General features: G+C 35.3%; 2 protein-coding genes across 2 annotated transcripts in view; both read left to right on the top strand.

Annotated features, from left to right (window-relative positions):
* LOC145991789 (dynein axonemal heavy chain 7-like) overlaps positions 1–1,151 on the top strand; it is a 208,974-nt gene extending 207,823 nt beyond the window's left edge. The window contains exon 55 of the mRNA XM_083127839.1: positions 1,060–1,151. Within this exon, the coding sequence (XP_082983965.1) occupies positions 1,060–1,151 (92 nt within the window). The remainder of the gene's footprint in view (positions 1–1,059) is intronic.
* The window catches only part of LOC145991787 (dynein axonemal heavy chain 7-like), a 113,887-nt gene continuing 91,785 nt past the window's right edge, over positions 1,118–23,219 (top strand). The window contains exons 1-11 of the mRNA XM_083127838.1: positions 1,118–1,286; positions 6,097–6,278; positions 11,234–11,435; positions 12,467–12,644; positions 12,860–13,026; positions 13,783–13,975; positions 16,478–16,683; positions 17,390–17,546; positions 19,987–20,165; positions 20,803–20,966; positions 21,367–21,557. Coding sequence (XP_082983964.1) covers positions 1,186–1,286; positions 6,097–6,278; positions 11,234–11,435; positions 12,467–12,644; positions 12,860–13,026; positions 13,783–13,975; positions 16,478–16,683; positions 17,390–17,546; positions 19,987–20,165; positions 20,803–20,966; positions 21,367–21,557 — 1,920 coding nt within the window. The 5' untranslated portion in view covers positions 1,118–1,185. The remainder of the gene's footprint in view (positions 1,287–6,096; positions 6,279–11,233; positions 11,436–12,466; positions 12,645–12,859; positions 13,027–13,782; positions 13,976–16,477; positions 16,684–17,389; positions 17,547–19,986; positions 20,166–20,802; positions 20,967–21,366; positions 21,558–23,219) is intronic.

The following is a 23,219-nucleotide window of genomic DNA, read 5'->3' as shown; positions in this document are numbered from 1 at the left end:
TCTCCGACGACTGTGTTTATCTATGCACCGGATACACATGTAATAGTTTGCAACTGTGAACAGGACAGTATATTCGCTACTGTGTCATCGTCGTTAGGTTGTTACTGTGGCTGTACGTGTTTTAGCCGTAATGTAACAACGTGAACCTCGGATACTTCCCTTATCAGCACAAAAGTACCACATGGCATCTGGACACAAATCTGTAGATATCAACCTTGCAACGAGATTTGCAAATATTTGACATGTAACTGGGCGTAAACAGCCACATATAAGCTGTAGTCCAATAAAATTTATTGTCGTTGATATTTGATATGTAGGCTGAGACAAAATCCGATATTGACACTTCATTTTGAATACGTATTTTTACCATTCTCATATCATGGTTCAATTCCCCCTTCACCGGAGATGACTGCTGATCTTCTGACTCGTAGGTTATGATGTTCGGTCTTCTGGACGCGTTTCTCGCTTCGTTTTACAGCTAATAATGTGGTTCGTAGTTGGTCATTTTTCGCAAAATGTGCGTGTTACTTGCAACCCTGCCGTGTGCTATTTCGCCGCAGGAAATGACGTCACAGATACGATCAAATGTTGTGTTGGGTTGCCAGCATCCAGGCGGCAAAACGATCTTTTTTGAATGGCTGTAGCGTCGAATCGACGCACCAACGAGAAAAATGGTACTGAGAAAAGTTGTTTGTTTTGATGTCCTCTATACGAATCTGTGGTCCGTGGGCGCCATTAAAATGACACCCTGTGTATATATATATAAAATTAGCCTTTTATATTTTAAATTGGAATTATACAAGTATCGGCATCAGTATCGGTATCGGTGTGACTATCGGCATCGGTTCAAAGTGTTATCAGCTCAGCCCTAATATATAGTATGTATTTTTTACATTGTGAGAAATGTACAGTGCAACATCAATAATTTCTTTTTCAGTGTACTGTGGCTGAAAAACTTATAATTCAGGAAAATTTAAACACAATTTGCTTTCTTAGGATCAGGAGGGTAAAATGTATAAAGCAAGAAAACTTAATTATTTTTTTGTTTATGTTTTGTAGGCTTCTCCAGCTACTGTATCAAGATGTGGAATGATTTACCTAGAGCCAACATCTCTTGGCTGGGAACCATTAGTGTCCTCATGGTTGAATAATGTAAATGAAGTGTGGCTGGAAAAGAATCCAGAAATGCTACCAGATGCTCTTGAATGGTTGATCACAGCATGCCTTTCCTTTGTTCGAAAGAATTGTTATCAGTTGATTACAACTGGAGCTTCCAATTTAGTCTGGTAAGTTTTGTATGAAAGGATAATTTAGATTTATTGATTCTTTGGGCCTCTGCTGGTCCATACATTGGACTACCATGTGTTATGCCTGAAGTCCTGCAGGTCCAATGTATGGACCAGCACCACATGGCATCATTTAATGTCATTTCTCGAAAACCAGGAATGATAATTCAGTTGTGTTTTTTTTCTTTTATTTAAATATACATGAAGGTATGACCCAACCGATATTCTAAATAGATGGAAGAACTACTTTAATGACCTTTTAAATGTTCATGTAGGAGATAAATCAGAAGTAAATGAAATACACACAGCAGAACCTTTAGTCCCAAAAAACTAACTTGACTGAAGTTAAAGATGCTATTAAAAGGCTAAAGAATAACAAAGCACCTGGCATTGATTTAATACCAGCTGAGTTAATTAAATATGGTGGAAATTCGTTAATATTTCAAATTCATAAATTAATTTGTTTAGTATGGAATAAGGAAGAAATCCCTCAACAGTGGAAAGAATCCATAATTGTTCCTGTGTTTAAAAAAGGTGATAAAATGAACTGCAATAATTACTGTGGAATTTCTCTACTCTCAACAACATATAAAATATTATCTAACATTATTTTAACAAGACTAACACCATATGCTAATGAAATTATAGGTGATTATCAATGTGGATTTAAACGTAACAGATCAATTACAGATCAAATTTTTCACATCGGACAGACACTTGAAAAAAAAATGGGAATATAATCAAAATGTCCATCAACTATTCATTGATTTCAAAAAGGCATATGATTCGGTCAAAAGAGATAAATTATATACTATATTAGTAGAGTTTGGAATACCTAAGAAGCTTGTTAGTATGATAAAAGTATGCACCAGTGAAACAGAGAGTAAAATTCATGTGGGTATTAATGTGTATGACAATTTACAATTCATGATGGGTTAAAACAAGAAGATGCATTATCTCCATTGCTCTTTAACTTTGCCTTAGAATATGCTGTTAGGAAGGTAAAAGAAACTAAAGAAGGACTAAATTTAAATGGAATGACTCAGTTGTTAGCATATGCAGATGATGTAGACTTATTAGGGGATGATATAAATACAATTAAGAATAATGCTAAAATATTTTTCAAAACTGCTAAAGAGATAGGTTTGGAAGTTAACAAAGAGAAAACTAAATATATGCTTACGGGCCGAAACCAAGTGTTAGGTAATAATCAAAATCTAATTATTGATAACAACTCGTTTGAACCAGTTTTCAAATTCAAATACTTAGGAGTAATATTAACAAATGAAAATGATATTAAAGAGGAAATAAAAAGTAGGCTTAATTCAGGAAATGCATGTTACTTCTCTCTCCATAAACTTTTGTCTTCTCGTTTAATATCTAAGAAACTAAAAGTTAAAATGTACAAAACCGTAATTTTGCCTGTAGTATTATATGGGTGTAAAACTTGGTCCCTTACATTGAAAGAGGAACATAAATTGAGATTATTTGAAAATAATACCAGCTGAGTTAATTAAATATGGTGGAAATTCATTAATATGTCAAATTCATAAATTAATTTGTTTAATATGGAATAAAGAAGAAATCCCTCAACAGTGGAAAGAATCCATAATTGTTCCTGTGTTTAAAAAAGGTGATAAGATGAACTGCAATAATTACCGTGGAATTTCTCTACTCTCAACAACATACAAAATATTGTCTAACATTCTTTTAACAAGATTAACACTATATGCTAATGAAATTATAGGTGATTATCAATGTGGATTTAAATGTAACAGATCAACTACAGATCAAATTTTTCACATCAGACAGACACTTGAAAAAAAATGGGAATATAATCAAAATATCCATCAACTATTCATTGATTTCAAAAAAGCATATGATTCAGTCAAAAGAGATAAATTATATACTATATTAGTAGAGTTTGGAATACCTAAGAAGCTTGTTAGTATGATAAAAATATGCACCAGTGAAACAGAAAGTAAAATTCATGTGGGTATTAATATGTCTGACAAATTTACAATTCATGATGGGTTAAAACAAGGAGATGCATTATCTCCATTGCTCTTTAATTTTGCCTTAGAATATGCTGTTAGGAAGGTAAAAGAAACTAAAGAAGGACTAAAATTAAATGGTGTGACTGAGTTGTTAGCATATGCAGATGATGTAGACTTACTGGGGGATGATGTGAATACAATTAAGAATAATGCTAAAATATTTTTCAAAACTGCTAAAGAGATAGGTTTGGAAGTTAACAAAGAGAAAACTAAATATATGCTTACAGGCCAAAACCAAGTGTTAGGTAATAATCAAAATCTAATTATTGATAACAACTCGTTTGAACCAGTTTCCAAATTCAAATACTTAGGAGTAATATTAACAAATGAAAATGATATTAAAGAGGAAATAAAAAGTAGGCTTAATTCAGGAAATGCATGTTACTTCTCTCTCCATAAACTTTTGTCTTCTCGTTTAATATCTGCCCGACCCTGTGGCCGATTGGTTAGCATATCGCGCTGCGACGCCAAGGGTCCCGGGTTCGAATCCTGGTCGGGCTTGGTTGTTTGTGAATGTCCATTCATCAATTTCATCATTTCATCACTCATCCCCATCTTCGCAAATTAGCCAAGAGGCACAAAACGCGAAGTAAAATAAACTAAATCAATCAATCAATCAATCAATCAATCAATCGTTTAATATCTAAGAAAGTAAAAGTTAAAATATACAAAACAGTAATTTTGCCTGTAGTATTATATGGATGTGAAACTTGGTCCCTTACATTGAAAGAGGAACATAAATTGAGAGTATTTGAAAATAAGATCCTTAGGAAAATCTTTGGACCTAAAAGGGATGAGGAGACAGGTGAGTGGAGAAGGTTACATAATTTAGAACTACATAATTTGTATTCATGTCCAGATATTATTAGAATAATTAAATCAAGAAGACTTAGGTGGGCAGGCCATGTGGTACGAATAGGAGAGGAAAGAGGAGTTTACAGGATTCTTGTTGGGAAACCTGATGGTAAGAGACTTGTAGGAAGGCCAAGATGAAGATGGAGGGATAACGTTGAGATGGACGTAAGGGAAATCGGTAGGGTTGGAAAAGAGTATATAGAACTTGCTCAAGATAGGGACAGATGGAAGGCCTGTGTTGCTGCAGCCAGGAACCTTCGGGTTTAAGAAGGCTAGAGAGTTAGTTAGTTTTTTGAAAATAAGATTCTTAGGAAAATATTTGGACCTAAAAGGGATGAGGAGACAGGTGAGTGGAGAAGGTTACATAATTTAGAACTACATAATTTGTATTCATGTCCAGATATTATTAGAATAATTAAATCAAGAAGACTTAGGTGGGCAGGCCATGTGGCACGAATGGGAGAGGAAAGAGGACTTCACAGGATTCTTGTTGGGAAACCTGATGGTAAGAGACCTGTAGGAAGGCCAAGACGAAGATGGAGGGACAACGTTGAGATGGACCTAAGGGAAATCGGTAGGGATGGAAAAGAGTATATAGATCTTGCTCAAGATAGGAACAGATGGAAGGCCTGTGTTGCTGCAGCCTTGAACCTTCGGGTTTAAGAAGGTTAGAGAGTTAGTTAGTTATGCATGAAGGTATGACATACTCTAATTTCAGTATGTAAAGTTAGTCTGAAACAGGTTTTAAAAATTTTAAATTGCACAATTTTCAAATGCATAAGAATTTGTTGAAAAGAAAAATCATAGAATGAGAACTATTCATCATAGAGAGTTGTGTGTTTTATTTTGGATGGGATCGCTAGGGCTTGCAGAGAAAGACCAATGTTGACATTCCATCTCAATACATGCACAATTAGAAGAAGAAGAAAGGGGAAATTTACTCTAGAATTTCAATTTTTGGAAGCCCTCCAAATAGGATTCTTTTTGTAAAAAATAAATTTTATTCTAATTCCGTTTTTTTTTTAGGAAGACTGTACCAAAATTTCTCTTCCCACAAGAGCATGGTACTTTGAGGGAAAAAAAATGACAAATATAACTGCAAATGTGTATGGTAAATAGTTCTTCCTTCTTCTTTTTTGCACCAGTCCATATTTGAAAAGGCTGCACTGGAGATCTCCCGACATGAGACTCTTCGCAGGCACAGAAGCATCAGCATTTAAAGATTAAACCTGACATAATAAATTAGTAGAATTGCTATGAACTGTAAGAAATATTACAAAAATCCTCTAGTAAATGCAGCCACTTCTTGTAAAAAGATCAGTTACAAAAAAGGTATATAGGCCAAGTAGAACAGTCCATGCAACAAACAGTCTGACTGCTTTGACATCTCATGTCTACAACCAATGTAAAATTCAGTCTTTGCAACACAAACATAAAAATGTTTAATTAATAACTACTGCCAAAAAGAAAATCAGAAGGAATCACACATGTGACTAAAAATAATGTCAATGGAAATATTTGTTGATTTTTTTTCCTTTTTTCAGGTGCTCATATTTTATAAAGGTTTGTGTGCTGTATGTGTGTTTTTTACATAGACTGTTTTTGTAATTAGCTACTATATTTTTAGCTACTAGCTACTAATATATATTTTTAGCTGTGATATATAGCTAAATTTTATATTTGACAATATATATATCACAGGATGTAAATGCAAACATGTAATTCATGAATGAAATTAATCTAATATAAAATCTATACTTTGTTCTTTGTTTTGCATAGTTTTGTGAATATTTCTGAGCATTTTATCAAGTTGTCCTTTTATACTTTGTGCTAATCAAAATAATTGTCTTCATTGATATTTGTATATAGTTTTATACCTACTGTTTGTTTATTTATAGCTCATTCTTGAGACTGGTGGATTTGCATATGGAAGAAGTAAGTGAATGTTTGGAACTTGAAAAATATGCAAATGTGTGGTTACAGTCAATTCTCGTGGAATCGGCTATCTGGAGCTTAGCAGGCATTCTAGATGAAAATTCTCGACAAAAATTTGATCTTTTTTACAGAGAGTTATGGCGAGGTAAATTTGATTCAATAACTTGTTTCTTCTGGCACTCCTTTAAATACCATAGCATAATCATTGCCTTCAATCTTGAAATGTAAATAGCCTTGAATTGTTTTCTTTATCAGATAATTAAGTATACCAGCATTAGAAGACGTAAGTGAATACTAAAAGATTTCCGCGAAACTTACTCACTGGAATATCGAGTTTCCCAAGTGGATGGTGAAAGAGGCCACCAAAATTAATAGAACATTTACAAGTAAGGGAGAATTCACAGCGAAGAGACACTTGACATGAGACACGAGAGTTTCACACCAAAGAGCAGGGTTGGCATGTTTAAATCAAAAGTGTTTTAAACAAACAACTTGTTTTAAACGTTTAAAACACATAGCTTTTTTTCACAAATGTTTAAAAAGGTTAAAACAAAGTGTTTTAAACATGTTTTTTTCAGACATGTTTAAAAAATATTTTGATACTTGGTGTTTGATAGTTTGTGGTTATTTGCATGTTTTCATTCAATGCGTGTTATTCTGTTTATTGTGTATAGAAATCTGTTCAGTGGCTGAAAATGTATATTGAATTAACAAAGAAACATATCCCCCGGTCGGTTCAAATCCGGGAACTTTTCTAATGATGGAAGCGGTCCAGGCGCCAACCCAGCGTCGAATAACATGGGTACCTGGGGGACACCCTGGGGGGCAAAGGCGGTCAGGGGCGTGATGCTGATCACATCACCCCCACTCACGACCGGATCAAGAAAGTGTGGGGCGTTACCCCCACACCCCCTATATGCCTTCATAGCATGGTGCTATGCACAGGCGAGCACTTTTTTTTTTTACATATCGTGATGAATACCCGTGGGTCACGTTTAAAACACCTGGCTTTTTTTTTTTACAGGTGTTTAGCTTTTTTTTTTTTACAGGTGTTTAGCTTTTTTTACAGGTGTTTAAAATATTTTAAAAATTGAATACTATACGAATGAAACCGTTTTGTTCCTCACTTAACACACTGCAAAATGTGCACATTGTTGATAATGTCAGTGGCATTCACGATAAAATATATTTAAAAAAAGCAACAAAAACAACAAAAAACAACAGAGTAGCTACCACATAGACTCAGTGGGTCTGGCAACTGTGGATTAGTTGAAGCTTCTCGAACAGCCTACATGCGAGATTTAAGACTAAAATACATGTGTATTGCAAGAAGTTAGTCAAGTATTTACTTTATAATAGGATCACAGTCCATCCTTGGATGATTAACAGATTCTTTATTCATCATTATTCTTAGAAAGTAAGTCTTCTTGTCATTATGTTTTAAACATTTTATTTGTTTAAAATATGTTGTTTATCAGTTCTTGTTTAAAACATGTTCAAAACAAGAAAACAACAACTTTGTTTTGTTTCTTTAAAAAAAAAATGCCAACCCTGCAGAAGAGACAAGATGCACGCGACACACAGCAAGCAACATTTGTTTCTTTGCTCAGTTCGCATGATGATTCCGATATAATTGCATTAATCATTTTATTAGTCACTGGAAAAAAACATAACAATAGACATTGTTACATTGTTCAATTTGTGCAAGTTATTGAAACTCGGGAGAGGCATGTTGTGCATGAAAAAACTGAGATATAATATGCACTGACATCAAAGTGTATATGCTAGACTTTCCAGCCTGGATAAAGCAAATATCTAAACACTAGAGAAATGGTTCTCAATCTTCGTGAAACCATGTCACGGTATTTTTTTTAAGTCAATGCCCTTAGCCCAAGAATTTTCCTCGTAAGTACCTTTGCAGTATTAAAGATTCTATGTATGAATTAACATGTGCCTATGAAATTAAATATTGATAAATAAGTTCGAGCATAATCATAAAGAGTAATAATAGTTTGATTACGTGTGTAGAATTGTTGACAAATATAAAAATATGAATGACGAAGTGGTAATGTCTTCTCCTTGTAATTAAGTGATGCCGGGTTCGATAACCGGTGGAGGCACATTGTGGTGGAGGTCCCACTTTAAACTGTAGGTCGAGTCCTGATAAGTATATTTGTGCATAAAATGGACTTCGAAAATTCACAACTCAAATATGATATTGGGATTATGATAGTTGTCAACCATTTTCAACAGAACCTTTCGCAGCTCAGTATAGTTGATACAAAGGCACAGTATCGGGTCGCAGCCTGCCGGTTGAGAAACAATGCACTAGATTACTTTACCATTTTGACTGATCTATTTTGGACTAAAGTGCCTCCATATACTGGCTTTTTCAAATAATAACAGTCACGTCCTAAATGGCGAAATCACTGCCTCTTTACACGATGTTGAAGACAAATTGCAGCCCATAACTGCATCAAAAAAATTGATAAAGCGAAGAGAATGTTGTGTTTAAATCTTAAAACATTGTACATATCAATACTTTATTATACCAGGTGTGCCGGTTAATAATTCTTAATTTCATCGCTGGATGGCGCTGGAAGCAAGGGTTGGTGCACAGTCTCAACTGTTACGCCAGTGTGTTGCCAGGACAGTACCTGTCAAAATGCTGTGGATGTTCAACCGAGTGCGAGTGATCGTTATATTGGGTTTGTGTGGGAAACATGTTTACCTTCAAACCAAATAAGGAGCATGTGTGACACGTCCTGCTTTTCTTGTTCAATCAAAAGAAAAACGCGAGTGAAAGCCATCGTATCCTTGTGGAAATGTACGGTGACAATGTCCTTACGCAAGACGCGTGTGTGCGTTGGTTTCGACAATTCAAAAGTAGTGATTTCGACTTGAAAGACAAAGATCGCCCAGGCCAGCCAAAAATATTCCAAGATGCCGAATTGCAAGCACTGTTGGACGAAGACGATACGCAAACGCAACAACAACTGGCAGAGAAGTTAAATGTTGGTCGCCAAACCATACTTGATTGTCTACATGCTATGGGAAAGATCCAGAAGGCAGGAAAATGGGTCCCACATCATCAGAACGACAGACAAATGGAAAAGTGAAAAACTGTGTGTGAAGTGTTGCTTTCTCGGCATGAAAGAAAGTCTTTCTTGCATCGGATAGTGACTGGAGATGAGAAATGGATCTACTTCGAGAACTCAAAATGCAAAAAAGTCATGGGTTGACCAAGGACAACCTTCAACATCGACCGCAAAACCGAATCGCTTCGGAAGGAAGACAATGCTGTGCATTTGGTGGGATCAGAAGGATGTGGTGTACCATGAGCATCTGAAACTAGGTGAAACAGTGAATGTCGTTCGCTACCATCAACAACTCATCAATTTAAACCATGCATTGATCGAAAAGTGCCCAGATTGGGCAACAAGACACGGAGAAGTGATTTTGCAGCACGACAACGCCTCATTCCACACAGTGAAAGGCGTCAGAGACACCATTTCTGCACCTGGCTGGGAATTCTTGCCCCACCCGCCATACTCATCAGAATTAGCCCCTTCGGACTATCACTTGTTTTCATAGATGTCGAACAATGGCTTGCTGACTGGATCACCTCAAAATGTGAATGATTTTTCTGGAAGGGCATCCACAATTTGACGGACAGATGGGCACAATGTATAGCTAGCGATGACGCATACTTTGAATAAAGCATTTGTTACCTTTCTCCCCAGATACACTTGTTTTCTTTCGGATCAATTAAGAATTATTAACTGACACACCTGGTATCAACAAATTTGAGCTTCAAATGTGTTGTAAAACCTCCGGTTGGGCTCTCTTCATAAGTCTAAATATAGCTCGGAGGGAAGCATTCACTGCGCAAATACGAACAACAAACTGATGAGACACCAATCACAATATTGATAAAACTGCACAGTCCGAGAGACACGTAAGCGACATGCGACACGTGCATTTTGCCGTCTCTCTTCGGTTCGAAAGGTTGCATTGATTACTGAGGGTTTGCTTCCAAGCGACACGTGTCGCATCGCGTGTCTCTTCGATGTGAATTCTGCCTAAGTTTCACGGAAATCTTTTTAGTATTCACTTACATATTCAAACTATTATTCTTTAATTTATTACTTCAGTAAGGATTTTAATCTAAGTATGTGCATAAGTAAGCACTGAATATATTATGCAGGAATCCAGGAATGTAAAAATTAGATTGAAAAAGTAAAAATGTGGTCTGTGTGCATTGTATTGTGCTTTGAAAGGACATACAAGGAGTAAAAGTGGGGTTCCAAGTAGCGTTAATCTAAGTCATAATCACAACATGCTCCGCTCCGTTCCCAAAATTGCCTCCAGGTATAGTTGATGAGAAGCTGGATCAGCCCCAAAGCTACTCATCTACTATGTGGTTTCAGCAGCTGGCCACAGGGTTTGCTGATCAAGGGTGTTGCCCGTGAGTGTCACTTCATCAATTTCATCACTTATCCTCATCTTCATGATTTTCCCAAAGTGGCAGAAAAGAAACTGAACATAAACCAAATCAATCGTTCTCTCTCTCATTATCTGTTCTCCAATCTACTTTCTTCTCTCTATATACCGTATCTGTTCATATTTCATAACATTTGTCTTTTGTACATGTTTATATCATATTCTTTTCCACTTTCTCTCTCTTTAGTTCCTGTGTCTTCATTTCTTATCTTACCTCTTCTTGTCTTTTCTTCCAGGCTCTTCAAAAATCATAAATCTCCAGTCCTTATCCTGCTTCATACCCATGTTAGTGTCATAGTTGCAATACATAAGTCTCAATGAGTACATTTTCCCCTCGTAAGGTATCATATCTAATAGATTCCTCATTTAGAGGTATGTAATATTATATTTTCACATCTTTGATATGATATTTATGATAGCATGAAATTGTGCTATACCTGCCAAACACATTCTGTATCCAAGATTAAGAGGTATAAATTACGGTAATTCTTGTGATTTAATGTAGGTGCACTTGCACGTACCTCCATTATTTAAAATATAGCATTTGCATGAATGTCACATACTCAGCTTACATTATCACTCTTTATTTGAAAACAGGAAAGAATGATGATCATCCTTTACCAAGAACTATGGGAGCTGTGGACACTTCAATACCTCCAAAGGAAACTGTTTATGACTTTTATTATGAGTATCGTAACAAAGGTGAATGGAAATGTTGGGTTGAGAAAGCTCGCTCGATGAGAGTAGAGTCTGCAACTAATATCATGCAGCTTTTAGTACCAACAATTGACACATTAAGGTTGGTGGTTTCGTTTAGTTTATTGGTATTGGATATAGAATGTGATTTCTTTTGTGGAAGTTATAAAATAATAGACATGCTTTTATGTGTTACTTTTTAACTCAAAATGTACTACTACCTTCTTCTCAAAGAAAACTCATCAAACAAAATATTTGAAAGAAAATGATTGTATTCAATGAATTGCCATGTAAAAGGACCTGAGCATTATGCACGATAAATACAATCTTTTTCTGAGTAGATCGGGACAGTCTTAATGTGTGTGTATGCTGAGTCTGCTCTACCATCTTACTGAAATAAACAATCTCTCTGATCTCGGCACATTTTACAAATCTTTTATTCCACTTAAAATTGAAATACAAATCTCTGATCTGCTCCATCACAGGTCCCCCAAATTTAGATGGACTAAATCTGAAATTATGTCTCATCCAGCATTCCATACTCTACAGACTGCCCAGCCAATACAGTAATCTACCAAACCAAACATACAAACAAATATTTCACCTCCATAATTTGAATATATGACTGATGGATTTTGTATTAAAAAAGAGAAGCTTTATTTAGAAATTTACTTCACAAAAACATGGCACACAACTTAAATTTATTTATGTTAATAGAAACAATAACAAACGGGCAGAATTGTGCACTCCTCTTCATAGAAATATTTGATCAGTAATGTTCTGAATTCCAGCCTGAACATCGGTGTCCCTTCATCAATAGATATGTAAACTAAAAAGAAATACAAAAATGTGATACAATATGCCATATTGGCTGACACCGTTATTCATTCCTAAAAACAGTTGCATTGTGCCATTCAAATTTATTTGAATGTGTTAATTTTAATTGACTATGAAAAAATCCAATTTAATTTATTTGGTAGTTCAGCTCCTTTCTTTTCGGCTATATTCCTAGAAATGAGTTTTTAAAAGTTTATTTTTATGTTAATTTATGTGTAAAATAATTTTAGCCGATATTAGATATCTGTTGTAGATATATACGTGTATATTTAATATATATGCATTTGTTTTATATAGGTACCAGCATCTGTTTCGCCTCTTCATCAAGCACAAAGTTCCATTCCTCCTAGTTGGATCAACAGGGACAGGAAAAAGCATGTACATTCAAGATATGTTGCTGAATAATATCTCAGAAGAAGAAGTTGTTCCTGCTTTTGTTGCATTCACAGCACGGACATCAGCGAATCAAGTGCAGGTGGAGTTCTTTATTGCTTTAATTTTGATAGGAAGTTTTATTTTTTATTATTATTTTTTTTTGTGAGACTAGTAGATTTAAAATTTTGATTTCAATCTAAATATTAGGAATGCTATTTCTGATCACAGATTATTTCACATAGACACAGAATTGAAAATTTAGACTTTTCAAACTAGATTAGTTATTCATCAGATTGCAAACATTCTGTATTTCAGGAATTGATTATTTCCAAACTAGACAAAAGAAGAAAGGATTTGTATAGTGCACCAAGGAATAAGATCTGTGCCATATTTGTTGATGATTTGAACCTGCCCCTGAAGGAACAATATGGAGCTCAACCACCTATTGAACTTCTGAGACAGTACATGGATCATGGATATTGGTAACTAATTTTCTTTTCTCATCTGATGAAACTACTTTTATAAACAGCTCACTTCTGTCTCCAGTAATTTTTTCAGGCTGCTAGTGTCAGGATTTTTGAGAAAGTATTACATGTAACCATAGCTGCACTGAGGATTTTAAGGGAGCTGATAATGAAGGTGAGCTACTGAAAAAAACATTTTGAATAGATTTATGAAAAGGAAAATAAAGTAAATTAATTACAATGGCCTGGAAAATCTGGAAAAGTAAGATAATTTGTTTTGGCAAAATTAGTGGAATTAATGAAGCATTTTCTGGCTCTGAGGCTTCCTTCATGATGAGAATTTGACAGTGAGTGAGTGAGTGAGTAAGTGGAATTTGAATTCATGTATATTTGATGTTAGTATGCAGTAAATGTTTCAATTAAATGCAAATATTATAAAATAAATACTGTACATACTAAGCTTCACACTGAATATACTTCTTTCTTGTGAACTGCTAAACATTCAACAAAACTGTTGTGAAAATTGAAAATTGTTACTACCAAATGATTATGTCACAATAAATCTTGATCTCTAGTGTAGTTATATTTATTTATCAGCCCTGACAAGCATATTACTATGTTACTTTGCTATGCATTATCATATGCATCATCAAACTGCCATTTTTCTAAAAATTTAAGTTAATTATATTACTTTCCAAGTAATGACTATTCATTGAGTCAGACAACTAAGTCCATGATATGTTGAATTTATAACATAATATCTTTCTCCGCCAGGTTTGATTTAACTGATCGATTTAAACTTACTTTGCAAGACGTGCTGCTAATTTCTGCAATGGGACCTCCTGGTGGCAGTCGTCAAGACATAACACTTCGATACCTTCGACATTTTAATGTAGTTTCTATAAATCCATTTTCAGATGAAAGTATGATCAAGATATTTCATACAGTGTTATTTCTAGGATTGCAGGTAAATATAAAACACAATTTAAATAATACTCTTTTCAGTTATTTAATTTGGTCTTTGGTGCCAAACTATCATATTTGATTGTTTAACCTTATAGATAATTTTTACTTATTTGTAAATTTAAATCATCATATTTATCAATGTTGAAGATGATTTACGCTTATATTTAAAAAAAATATCAGGATAATCATGAGTAACTGTAGGCTTTTAACCTTTATTGGAAGGAGCCTCATGTGCCTGGAAAGCCTCTCTGGCTGGGACTTTTCAAGCACGCACTTTTCAAACTTGCCATGGAAAAAATAAAAATAAATATAAAAAAGGAGATACTTTTAACTGATCTGAAATTTATAGATTGTACCTTCCAATAATACAAGTTAAAGGAAGAAGAACAAAATCGAAATTTCATAAAAAACATTTTTTATGAGGCTCAGTCAATAAATAATGAGGCAGAGGATATTTCACGGTACTTACGTAACGAACCTGAAAAGTATTGTCTGCCACTGTTTAGGCATTTATCCCATTGTGACACCAGTCGCAAAATGGCATGTTAGTAGAACTCCTTTGGCTGCTGTTGGAACCAATTGTGCATGTACTCCTTGACGTCATCATCCGATTGAAACAGTTGTCTCCGCAGTGCTTTTTTTTTTAGCTCACCGAAGACGTGGAAGTCACATGGAGACAGATCTGGACTATAGAGGGGGTGGCTCAGGACTTTCCACTTGAATTTTTTCAGACATTCCTTTGTTGTGTTGGCTGTGTGTTTAGCGTTGTCATGCAATAGGATGACACCACGAGATAGGTGATCAGGACGTTTCGAATTGATTGCCTTCCTGAGCTTCATTAACGTTTCACAATACCGCTGGGCATTGACCGTAGCTCCATGCTCCAGGAAGTCGACGAAGAGCGGTCCCTTGCGATCGAAGAAGAACGAAAGCATGACCTTGCTGGCACTAGTGTGGAGGGTCTTAAACTTTTTTGGTGGAGGGGAATCTGCATGCTTCCAAACACTGAATGACTGGACACGGCCGCTGCTCGGTTAGCAGCCTTTGCGCATATCTTGCCAGACATGTAACGCCATTTTGCAGGAAATCGCGCACAAATCAGTTTCGTCACACCTGCACCTCCATTTCGAGCATCGACTCATTTCCAACTACCATAGTTTAGGTGTAATATCCTCTGCCTCGTTATTTATTGACTGAGCCCAATATTTGACACTCCCCAGTGGCTACCATAATAGACAACAGACAACCATGCAAAGTTTCTTTGAAAATAAGCTGGTACTTCTTGGGGAAAAAATAACACTTGTAAGATATGTATAACAATGTATAATTTCCAGAATTTCACTTTTTGTGTTGGCCATATGGATGGTGGATGGAGCAGATTTACAGGAAAGCATGACAAAACACCATTCATTGAGGAGACGTAATGCCTGTGCCCCAATATTGAAAAGAAGAGCTGAAATTAAACATTTCCGAAAGCCGTAATTTTGGCAAATGTAAAAATTTGAACCTTTGCCCCTGTGTCCTCCCTGGACCCCTATTATTCACATATTGTTGACTTGTTCTTTTGTTCTCATTATTACATGGGAAACTGAAATAAATCAGTAAAAAGTGGTGGTTGAGGAGTTATAGTTGATTTTGTAAGATCTATCCTATAATACTCACAGGGAGAAATGAAGAAAGTTTACTTTCCCTTGGTAGACAAGGCTTACTATTAAGAGGCCATAATGCGGGGGCAAAAATTGCCGCCATTGCTGCTCCAATTCGTATTACACTTGAATAGTATCTAAGATTAATAAATAACATTATAGAAATATTTCAAACATATACCTGTTTTCTGTATGTTCATGCTTTGCTATTATATTTTTTTTTATTATTTTGTATGTCTGTGTGAATTTTCATGGTGCACCCTTTGAAAACTGCTGTGATAAATCAATACTCTGATGTGCCTATGTTGGCTAATAGCAAGATAGTACTGCTTAATCTGTCCCATTCCTACTGACATGTGATTCACAGCTTTACGGAAAATACCCCTATTTGCTAATATTGTCAGATAACAACCATGGTAGAAAAGGATACAAAGCCTTAACTTCACCATGATAAACAAGACATAATAAATAAAAAAAATTATCCCCATTCTAAATACATTCATAAATTTCGCTTATTTTTTTTCATGTTATTTTACATAACATTTAGCAAGGTGGAATCCTACTTTCTTACATTCCTATGGATGGATGGACTGGCAGACAGACAAGTGGATGGATGGAGAGAGGAACCTCGATTTTACAAATTTCAGGGAACCAAGTTGAATAAACTCAAAATGTAGGAAAGTGTAATACATGGGAAAATTTTATAAAATTTTGCTATGTTCTGACTTTCAAGATTGTATAATACAGGAGAATGTATTGTCTGCATGTATGTTTTTTGTGTTGGTATTGGAATTGGAAGTGGTTCCAAGAAATGTTTGGCAGGTATATTTTGCACATTGTTTATTTTTCTTTCCTAGAATAATGGATTTGGACCCAATATTTCAGCTGTAGCCAATAACATGGTCTTGGCTACAATGAATGTGTACAAGTCTGCTTCACAGCAACTTCGTCCAACTCCAGCAAAATCACACTATATTTTCAATTTAAGAGATGTTGCAAGAATTGTTCAGTGTTGTGCACTACTTAAAAAGGAGTCAGGTGATGACATGAAGATGCTTACCAGGTAAGATGTGCATATTTGTACCAAGAGATTCTTTTACAGGTTTTAGATGATTTTTTTAAACATTTTGTAAACCTTTGATATTAAAAATGAGATCAAATTAGAACACATACCTTGTTTTCCCTCCGAATATTCAGGCCAACATCGATCGTTCTTCAGGGGCAAGAGAAAAGAATGAGAAAGGTAGATGCAAGGAATGACTAATTTCTTCAGTGACATGATCAGGTAATCAAGTTTTTATCCCTTTTAACTATTTTAACCATGTTTTTTACCCTTCTATGACTGAATCTTTTTTTTTCATCCCAGAAAAATGGACGGAGGTTGGTCTGAAAATTCAGAGAACAGAACAAGATACGTGTACTCATGATGGATGTAGTTAATGCAGTTTAGAATTACTCACGTGGAAAGACAAAATTTCACGTGAGTAAGATACGTGGTTTTTAATTTGTTGAGGACACTTGGCATAAAATACCAACTTTAAAAAAATATTTGAAAATGATTTAGAAAGGGTTTACTCTCTTTTTAGAAGTAGAATAACTCACTATTGTTGTATAAACGAACTGAAGGCAATTTCAGTTTATGACAATATAAAATTTTAACATCAAAGTTTAAACATTAAATTTGCTTATTACAAATGTTTTGAATATTAAGATAGAAGTAATGCTATATTTATTAGTGAGTCATAAACATATGTGTTTTTGTATTACAGATTATGGGTACATGAAATCTTACGAGTTATCTATGATAGACTTATTGATGCAGAAGACAGAGCTTGGCTGTATAACAAGATAAGGGATGGTATGGAAACTTATTTCAGAGAAAAATATGATGATGTTTTTGAAGACTTAGCTGGTGAAGGAAAACGTGTAAGTGATTATATTCCTTCTCACTGCATAATATTGTTGTGTTAATAACAATAAGTAGAGGCACATATTTTTGGTAAATAAAAAAGCAAAATTTCAGTACAAAAACAGTCAATTTTGGGTTCAAAAGTGGTAAGTAAAATTACATTTCGGTGTTATAGCGGTGAAAAATTGGATCAAAAGCAGTATATAAAGTGACATTTTGGTTTTAAAATTCAGACTATAATCCTAAATTTGATTTAAAAACTGCACTTATTACACAAAATACACATATCCCTTCTAATAGTACGAGGGTCATTTTTTTTAAGCCTCCGATGGACCATAAAAATAAGTCAAGTGTAAGTAACAAAATGAATTTATTATCAAAAGTTATGTACATACCTGGTTACTTTTCGACATACAGGCATTTGTCATATCGTGGGATGAGCTTTCCAAGCCTCTCTGCGAAGAATGTTGCCGCCAGTGATGTGAGATGGGCCTGAACGTTCCTTTGAAGCTCCTCATTGATGTGGAAGCTTTGGCCTCCTAGCCAGTTCTTCAATGCAGGGAAGAGATGAAAATCACTCGGCATTAGGTTGGGGCTATACGCCGGGTCATCAAACACTTCCCATTTATATTGCTCCAGAAGGTGTTGGGTTCACCGAGTCATTTTCATCTCTTCCCTGCATTGAAGAACTGGCTAGAAGGCCAAAGCTTCCACATCAATGAGGAGCTTCAAAGCAACATTCAGGCCCATCTCACATCACTGGTGGCAACGTTCTTCGCAGAGAAGATCGAAAAGCTCATCCCACAATATGACAAATGCCTGTATCTTAACGACGATTATGTCGAAAAGTAACCAGGTATGTACATAACTTTTGATAATAAATTCATTTTGTTACTTACACTTGTCTTATGTTTATGGTCCATCAGAGGTTGAAAAAAAAGGCCCTCGTACATTATTTATTTTATTCCTGTATAAAGGAGTCTATATTTTCTTCTCAAATATTTACAGCAGAATTAATCAATTATCCATGAATTGCATAACTCACAGGATAATTCAAACTTCAGAAAGTGTCGTGTCGGTAAATAAAGTATAAATTTTGTGTAATTTCGTGAGGAAATATGGTATGAAACTGCACCTCACACCTTTCAGAAACATGAAATATTAACATTACGATGTGTTATTTCACATTTCATATTTTCATCAAAAATTAAATATGCATGCCTCTACCAATAAGCCATCCCTTTCCCTGCCCCTCTAATCTCTCCCTCATTCTTTGTGTGTGTGTGTGTGTGTGTGTGTGTGTCTGTCTGTCTGTCTGTCTGTTTCTCTCTCTCTCTCTCTCTCTCTTTCTCTTATTTTTGAAAGTGCTCAAAATGGAATATTTTTTCCTTTGTACATAATTAGATGTGCAGGAAACTTAAGAACAAATTTTACTTTATTTTCACTTCATTTAACAGTGTTAAGATCATGAGCCAAAATGAAAGAGAAATGTGAAAAGTCATTTAAATGTTAAAATTACATTACATTTTAATTCCCTTCAATATCAGTGAGACTCAAAATCCAGTCAGTGGAATGATAACTACAGCACTGTTTTTATTCAGAAACAACATTTTTTTTACACGTAAATTATTTTTAACTATTTGATGCACTATCACAAAAGTGCAAAAATTATTTGTACTTACATTCAACTGATGGTGTTGCCGTTTTAAGGTACCTTCAAATTTAATCTGAAACTCTCATTCTGTAACTCTGCTAAGCCACTGGTACCACTAATACTATTCTTTTATTTTAATACCTTGATGAAAGAAGAGTACAGTGGATACAAGATTACCAAAATTAAGAATATAATATAGTTTTCAAGCAAGATATAAAAGAGAGAGAGATTGGTTATGATGATTAAATTATATCACGTTGCTAGGTTCTTTGCATGTGCATTGCAGATGGCTATAGGGTTTGATATAATTAAATTTGTACAAAAAGAATAATTTGCCACTAATTAGTGATTGTATTCATATCATCTACCTGTGCTTCATATCTGCTGTTTCAGCCTGTCTTATCAAAACAGATAATAAAGATATTTTTTTTTAAAGAAAATGTTGTTTTCGTTGGCTTGGAGATTGCTATTTCTTGTAATTTCGTTGTAATTTATTTGAGTTTGGTTAATTTACCTAACTATTTATTTTAATTTGTTTTGTTTTGTCTTATTTGTTTTTATGGTGAATCTTCAGTCTTCCACCATGACCCCTTTTAGTCCAACAAAGCTTCAAAATATAACAAAACTTTATTCATGACTCTAATTAACTATTCATTAATCTTTTAATCATAGAAGAGTAAGACATAATTAAAGGAATTTTGCTGATGTGGATTGAAATTTGACTATTTAACATTTATGAACATTTTGTGTTATTATTTTTTTAATTCAACATAATTAGATTGATCAATTTAATTATTTTGCAGCCTAGTGAGGATACTTTGAGAGATCTATTCTTTGGAAATTACATGGATCCAAATGCTGTAGGAAATGACAGAAGATATGAAGAGGTTACAGACTTTGATCAGTTTTGTGAAGTTTCACTTCTGGGCTTACAGGATTATAACACTATGAACAAAAGAAAGATGGATCTTGTGTTGTTTAGGTAGATATAGAGATTTTATATTTTCTTTAATGATCAATGGATGCTGTTAAATATACATACAACTAATATACCATTTTTATAGTTTTAATTTTATAAGCAACTACAGTTGTTTCTTTACTAGGTAATTGAAACACCATACACACTTAATAAATATACTTCATATTGTATCCTGTGTGGAATAGAGGCATGTTCAGAAAAATATTGCCAATGAACTCCTTAATATCATAAATCATAGATTGCAAAGTAATATACCATTACTTTAAGTAATTTTTATTTTATTTTTCATGCAACGTGTCATCTGGCTTTCCCAGAACTTTCTTAAGCCAAGATAACGACACAACACAATGAAACCACTTAAAATAACCATATATTTTTTTGCATCTATAAAAAGTGGTTATGTGAACCTTGAAGAAGAACCTAAATCATAGATTTACAGTGGAAAATCAATTTTATGTTTTTCAGTAAGTCAAGATGAAAAAAACTGAAAAATGTAAAATCTAGGGTAATTTTGTAATGTTATGGTTTATTATGACCATCAGGATTGAAATTATAACCTAGTATCAGAATTTTACTGTATTAATGATAATAATAATCATCAGTAATATCAGAATGAATAATAGCTCATGTATAATTTCAGGTATGCACTGGAGCATTTGTCTCGTGTATGCAGAATGCTTGCCATGCGAAATGGGAATGGGTTACTTGTTGGCGTTGGAGGCTCAGGCAGACAGTCAATTACAAGACTTGCTGCAAGCATGTCTGGTTGTACCTTATTTCAACCTGAGATATCAAAAGAATATGGTATGTATAATGAGTTTGTCTTGTGGGCTTTGTGGAAATTTGATGAGAATCAAAATTATATAAAAAAGTATAAGTTAACCAAAAAAAATACTCTTGTAACATAGTTTTAACTTGTTGTGGCATGCTTGTCCATAACATTCATTTTAACTGTAACGGAATTTTTGAGATATACTTTTCACATGGTGACAGAAACAGACAATGTTTGATGACTAAGCATGTCATTGTGTTGCAGTCTCTGCTAGGCTCCTTCGTGATGTTGCCGTTAGGTTGGAACACCAGGCAGATAGCACTAGTAGTTCAAATAATCAAGAATTATCCAGACAAACCTTTTTTTTTCCAATTTATCACTAGACAGTAATAACATTTCCAGTTATACATTGCCTCATTTATTACTTTCTAGGCACAAATGAGTTTAGGGAGGATATTAAAAAGGTGTTGAAATTATCTGGTGTCCTGGGGAAGCATGCAGTTTTGCTGATGACTGACTCTCAGATGAAGGAAGAGTCATTCCTTGAAGATGTTGATTCACTGTTGAACTCTGGAGAAGTTCCAAATTTATATGCGATGGATGAAAAGCAAGAAATTTTAGAGGTATGCTCATCCTCAGTCTAATCTGCCTTTACACATTACTGTAATTAATTATAAAAATTATAAAAATTATAAAAATATAAAAATTGTAGAAACTCTTAGCCTACCAGTTTCGTTGAAGCTAAAACTACTGTAACTTACTGTTGATTGTTAACTCTTGTTATCTTGTACGAGGGACGTTCCGAATGTAAGTTTTGTCATTTTTTTCACAGTAAAGCTTAATTACAATCAGAAGAATACAATGTCATAACAAAATACAATCTTTTGGTTATTTTTTCACATAGTCGCCACCGACATTGATACATTTGTCGTAAAGTGAAATCAATTTCAAGAAACCCTCCTGGTAAAAATCGGTGCCCAGCGATTTAAGGAAGTTCTTCACAGCCTGTTGCACCTCTTCGTTGCTTCTGAAGTGACGTCCCAATAGTGCTGACTTCAACGCAGGAAAAAGGTGGAAGTCTGATGGGGCAAGATCGGGGTTGTATGCCGGGTGATTCAATCTCTCCCATCCCAGATGATGAATGTGTTCTGCAGTGACCCTTGCTGTGTGGGGTCTTGCATTGTCGTCCAAGAACAACCTCGACTCAAGAGCCTGGTATCTTGCGTCGAATGGCGGACTTCGGTTTGCTTAGTGTGTGGCAATAGCATGCCGCATTGACGGACCCTGTAGTGAGGTAATCAAACAAAATGACACCCTTCACGTCCCAGAACACTGTCAGCATAATCTTCCCTGTGGACTGCGACACTTTGATTTTTTTCAGGATGGGTGAGCTGGGATGTTTCCATGTCATTGAGGCGGACTTGGTCTCTGAGGTAAAGTTGTGCACCAATGTCTCATTGGCTGTGATGATCCTCAACAGGAAGTCATTCCCCTCGCGCTCGTACCACATCAAGTGTTCGAGGCATATTGCCATTCTTGCAGTCTTGTGCTCAGGGGTGAGGTTTCTCGGCACCCATCTTGCCGACACCTTCCGATATCCCAACAAGTCGTGAATCATGTGGTGAGCTTCAGCACGTCCAACACCCAGTGTGGATGCGACTTCATACACAGTTACGTGCCTGTTGGCTAACACCATTTCCTGTACTCTGTCGACGTTTGTTGCAGTCGTGGATGTGGAAGGGCACCCAGATCGGTCTTCATCTTCCACACACTGCCTTCCTTCATTAAACATTGAACACCAGCACCCAACCATCTGATGGGACATGACGTCATCTCCATAGATGCTCTGTAGGCGTCGATGAATATCTGAAACACTAGTCCCACGTGCCCATTCATAGCACACGACAACACGCACTTCCATTTGTGACCATGTTTCCAGCACAAGTCTTTCTGCCATACTGGTTTGGACTCAAATGAGCTTGAGCACGTCGGTCTGCTGCTTATCTCTATTCTTCGGCACTCTGCACATGCACCATCACTCCTCTGCTCTCGCTCCTCCCGTCGTGAATTCAGAAATGATTGTCTTTTGTTATGGCAATGTGCTATAACAATAACTTTGCAATACAGCTTCCCTGTGAAAAAAAAATGACGAAACTTACTTTCGGAATGTCCCTCGTAATTAAGGTTCCCTTTTTCCGGTTCCAGTCAGATTGGTGGCCGAGCATGTACACTGTAGGCTACTTTCAATCTCACACAGGTTTGAATCCCAGCCTGAGCATGGGTGT

This window comes from Lepisma saccharinum, chromosome 8, assembly GCF_977018435.1.
Source record: "Lepisma saccharinum chromosome 8, izLepSacc3.1, whole genome shotgun sequence".
NCBI classification, from domain to species: domain Eukaryota; kingdom Metazoa; phylum Arthropoda; class Insecta; order Zygentoma; family Lepismatidae; genus Lepisma; species Lepisma saccharinum.
Note: the sequence above shows the minus strand (reverse complement) of the source record. Positions and strands in the feature narration are given on the sequence as shown.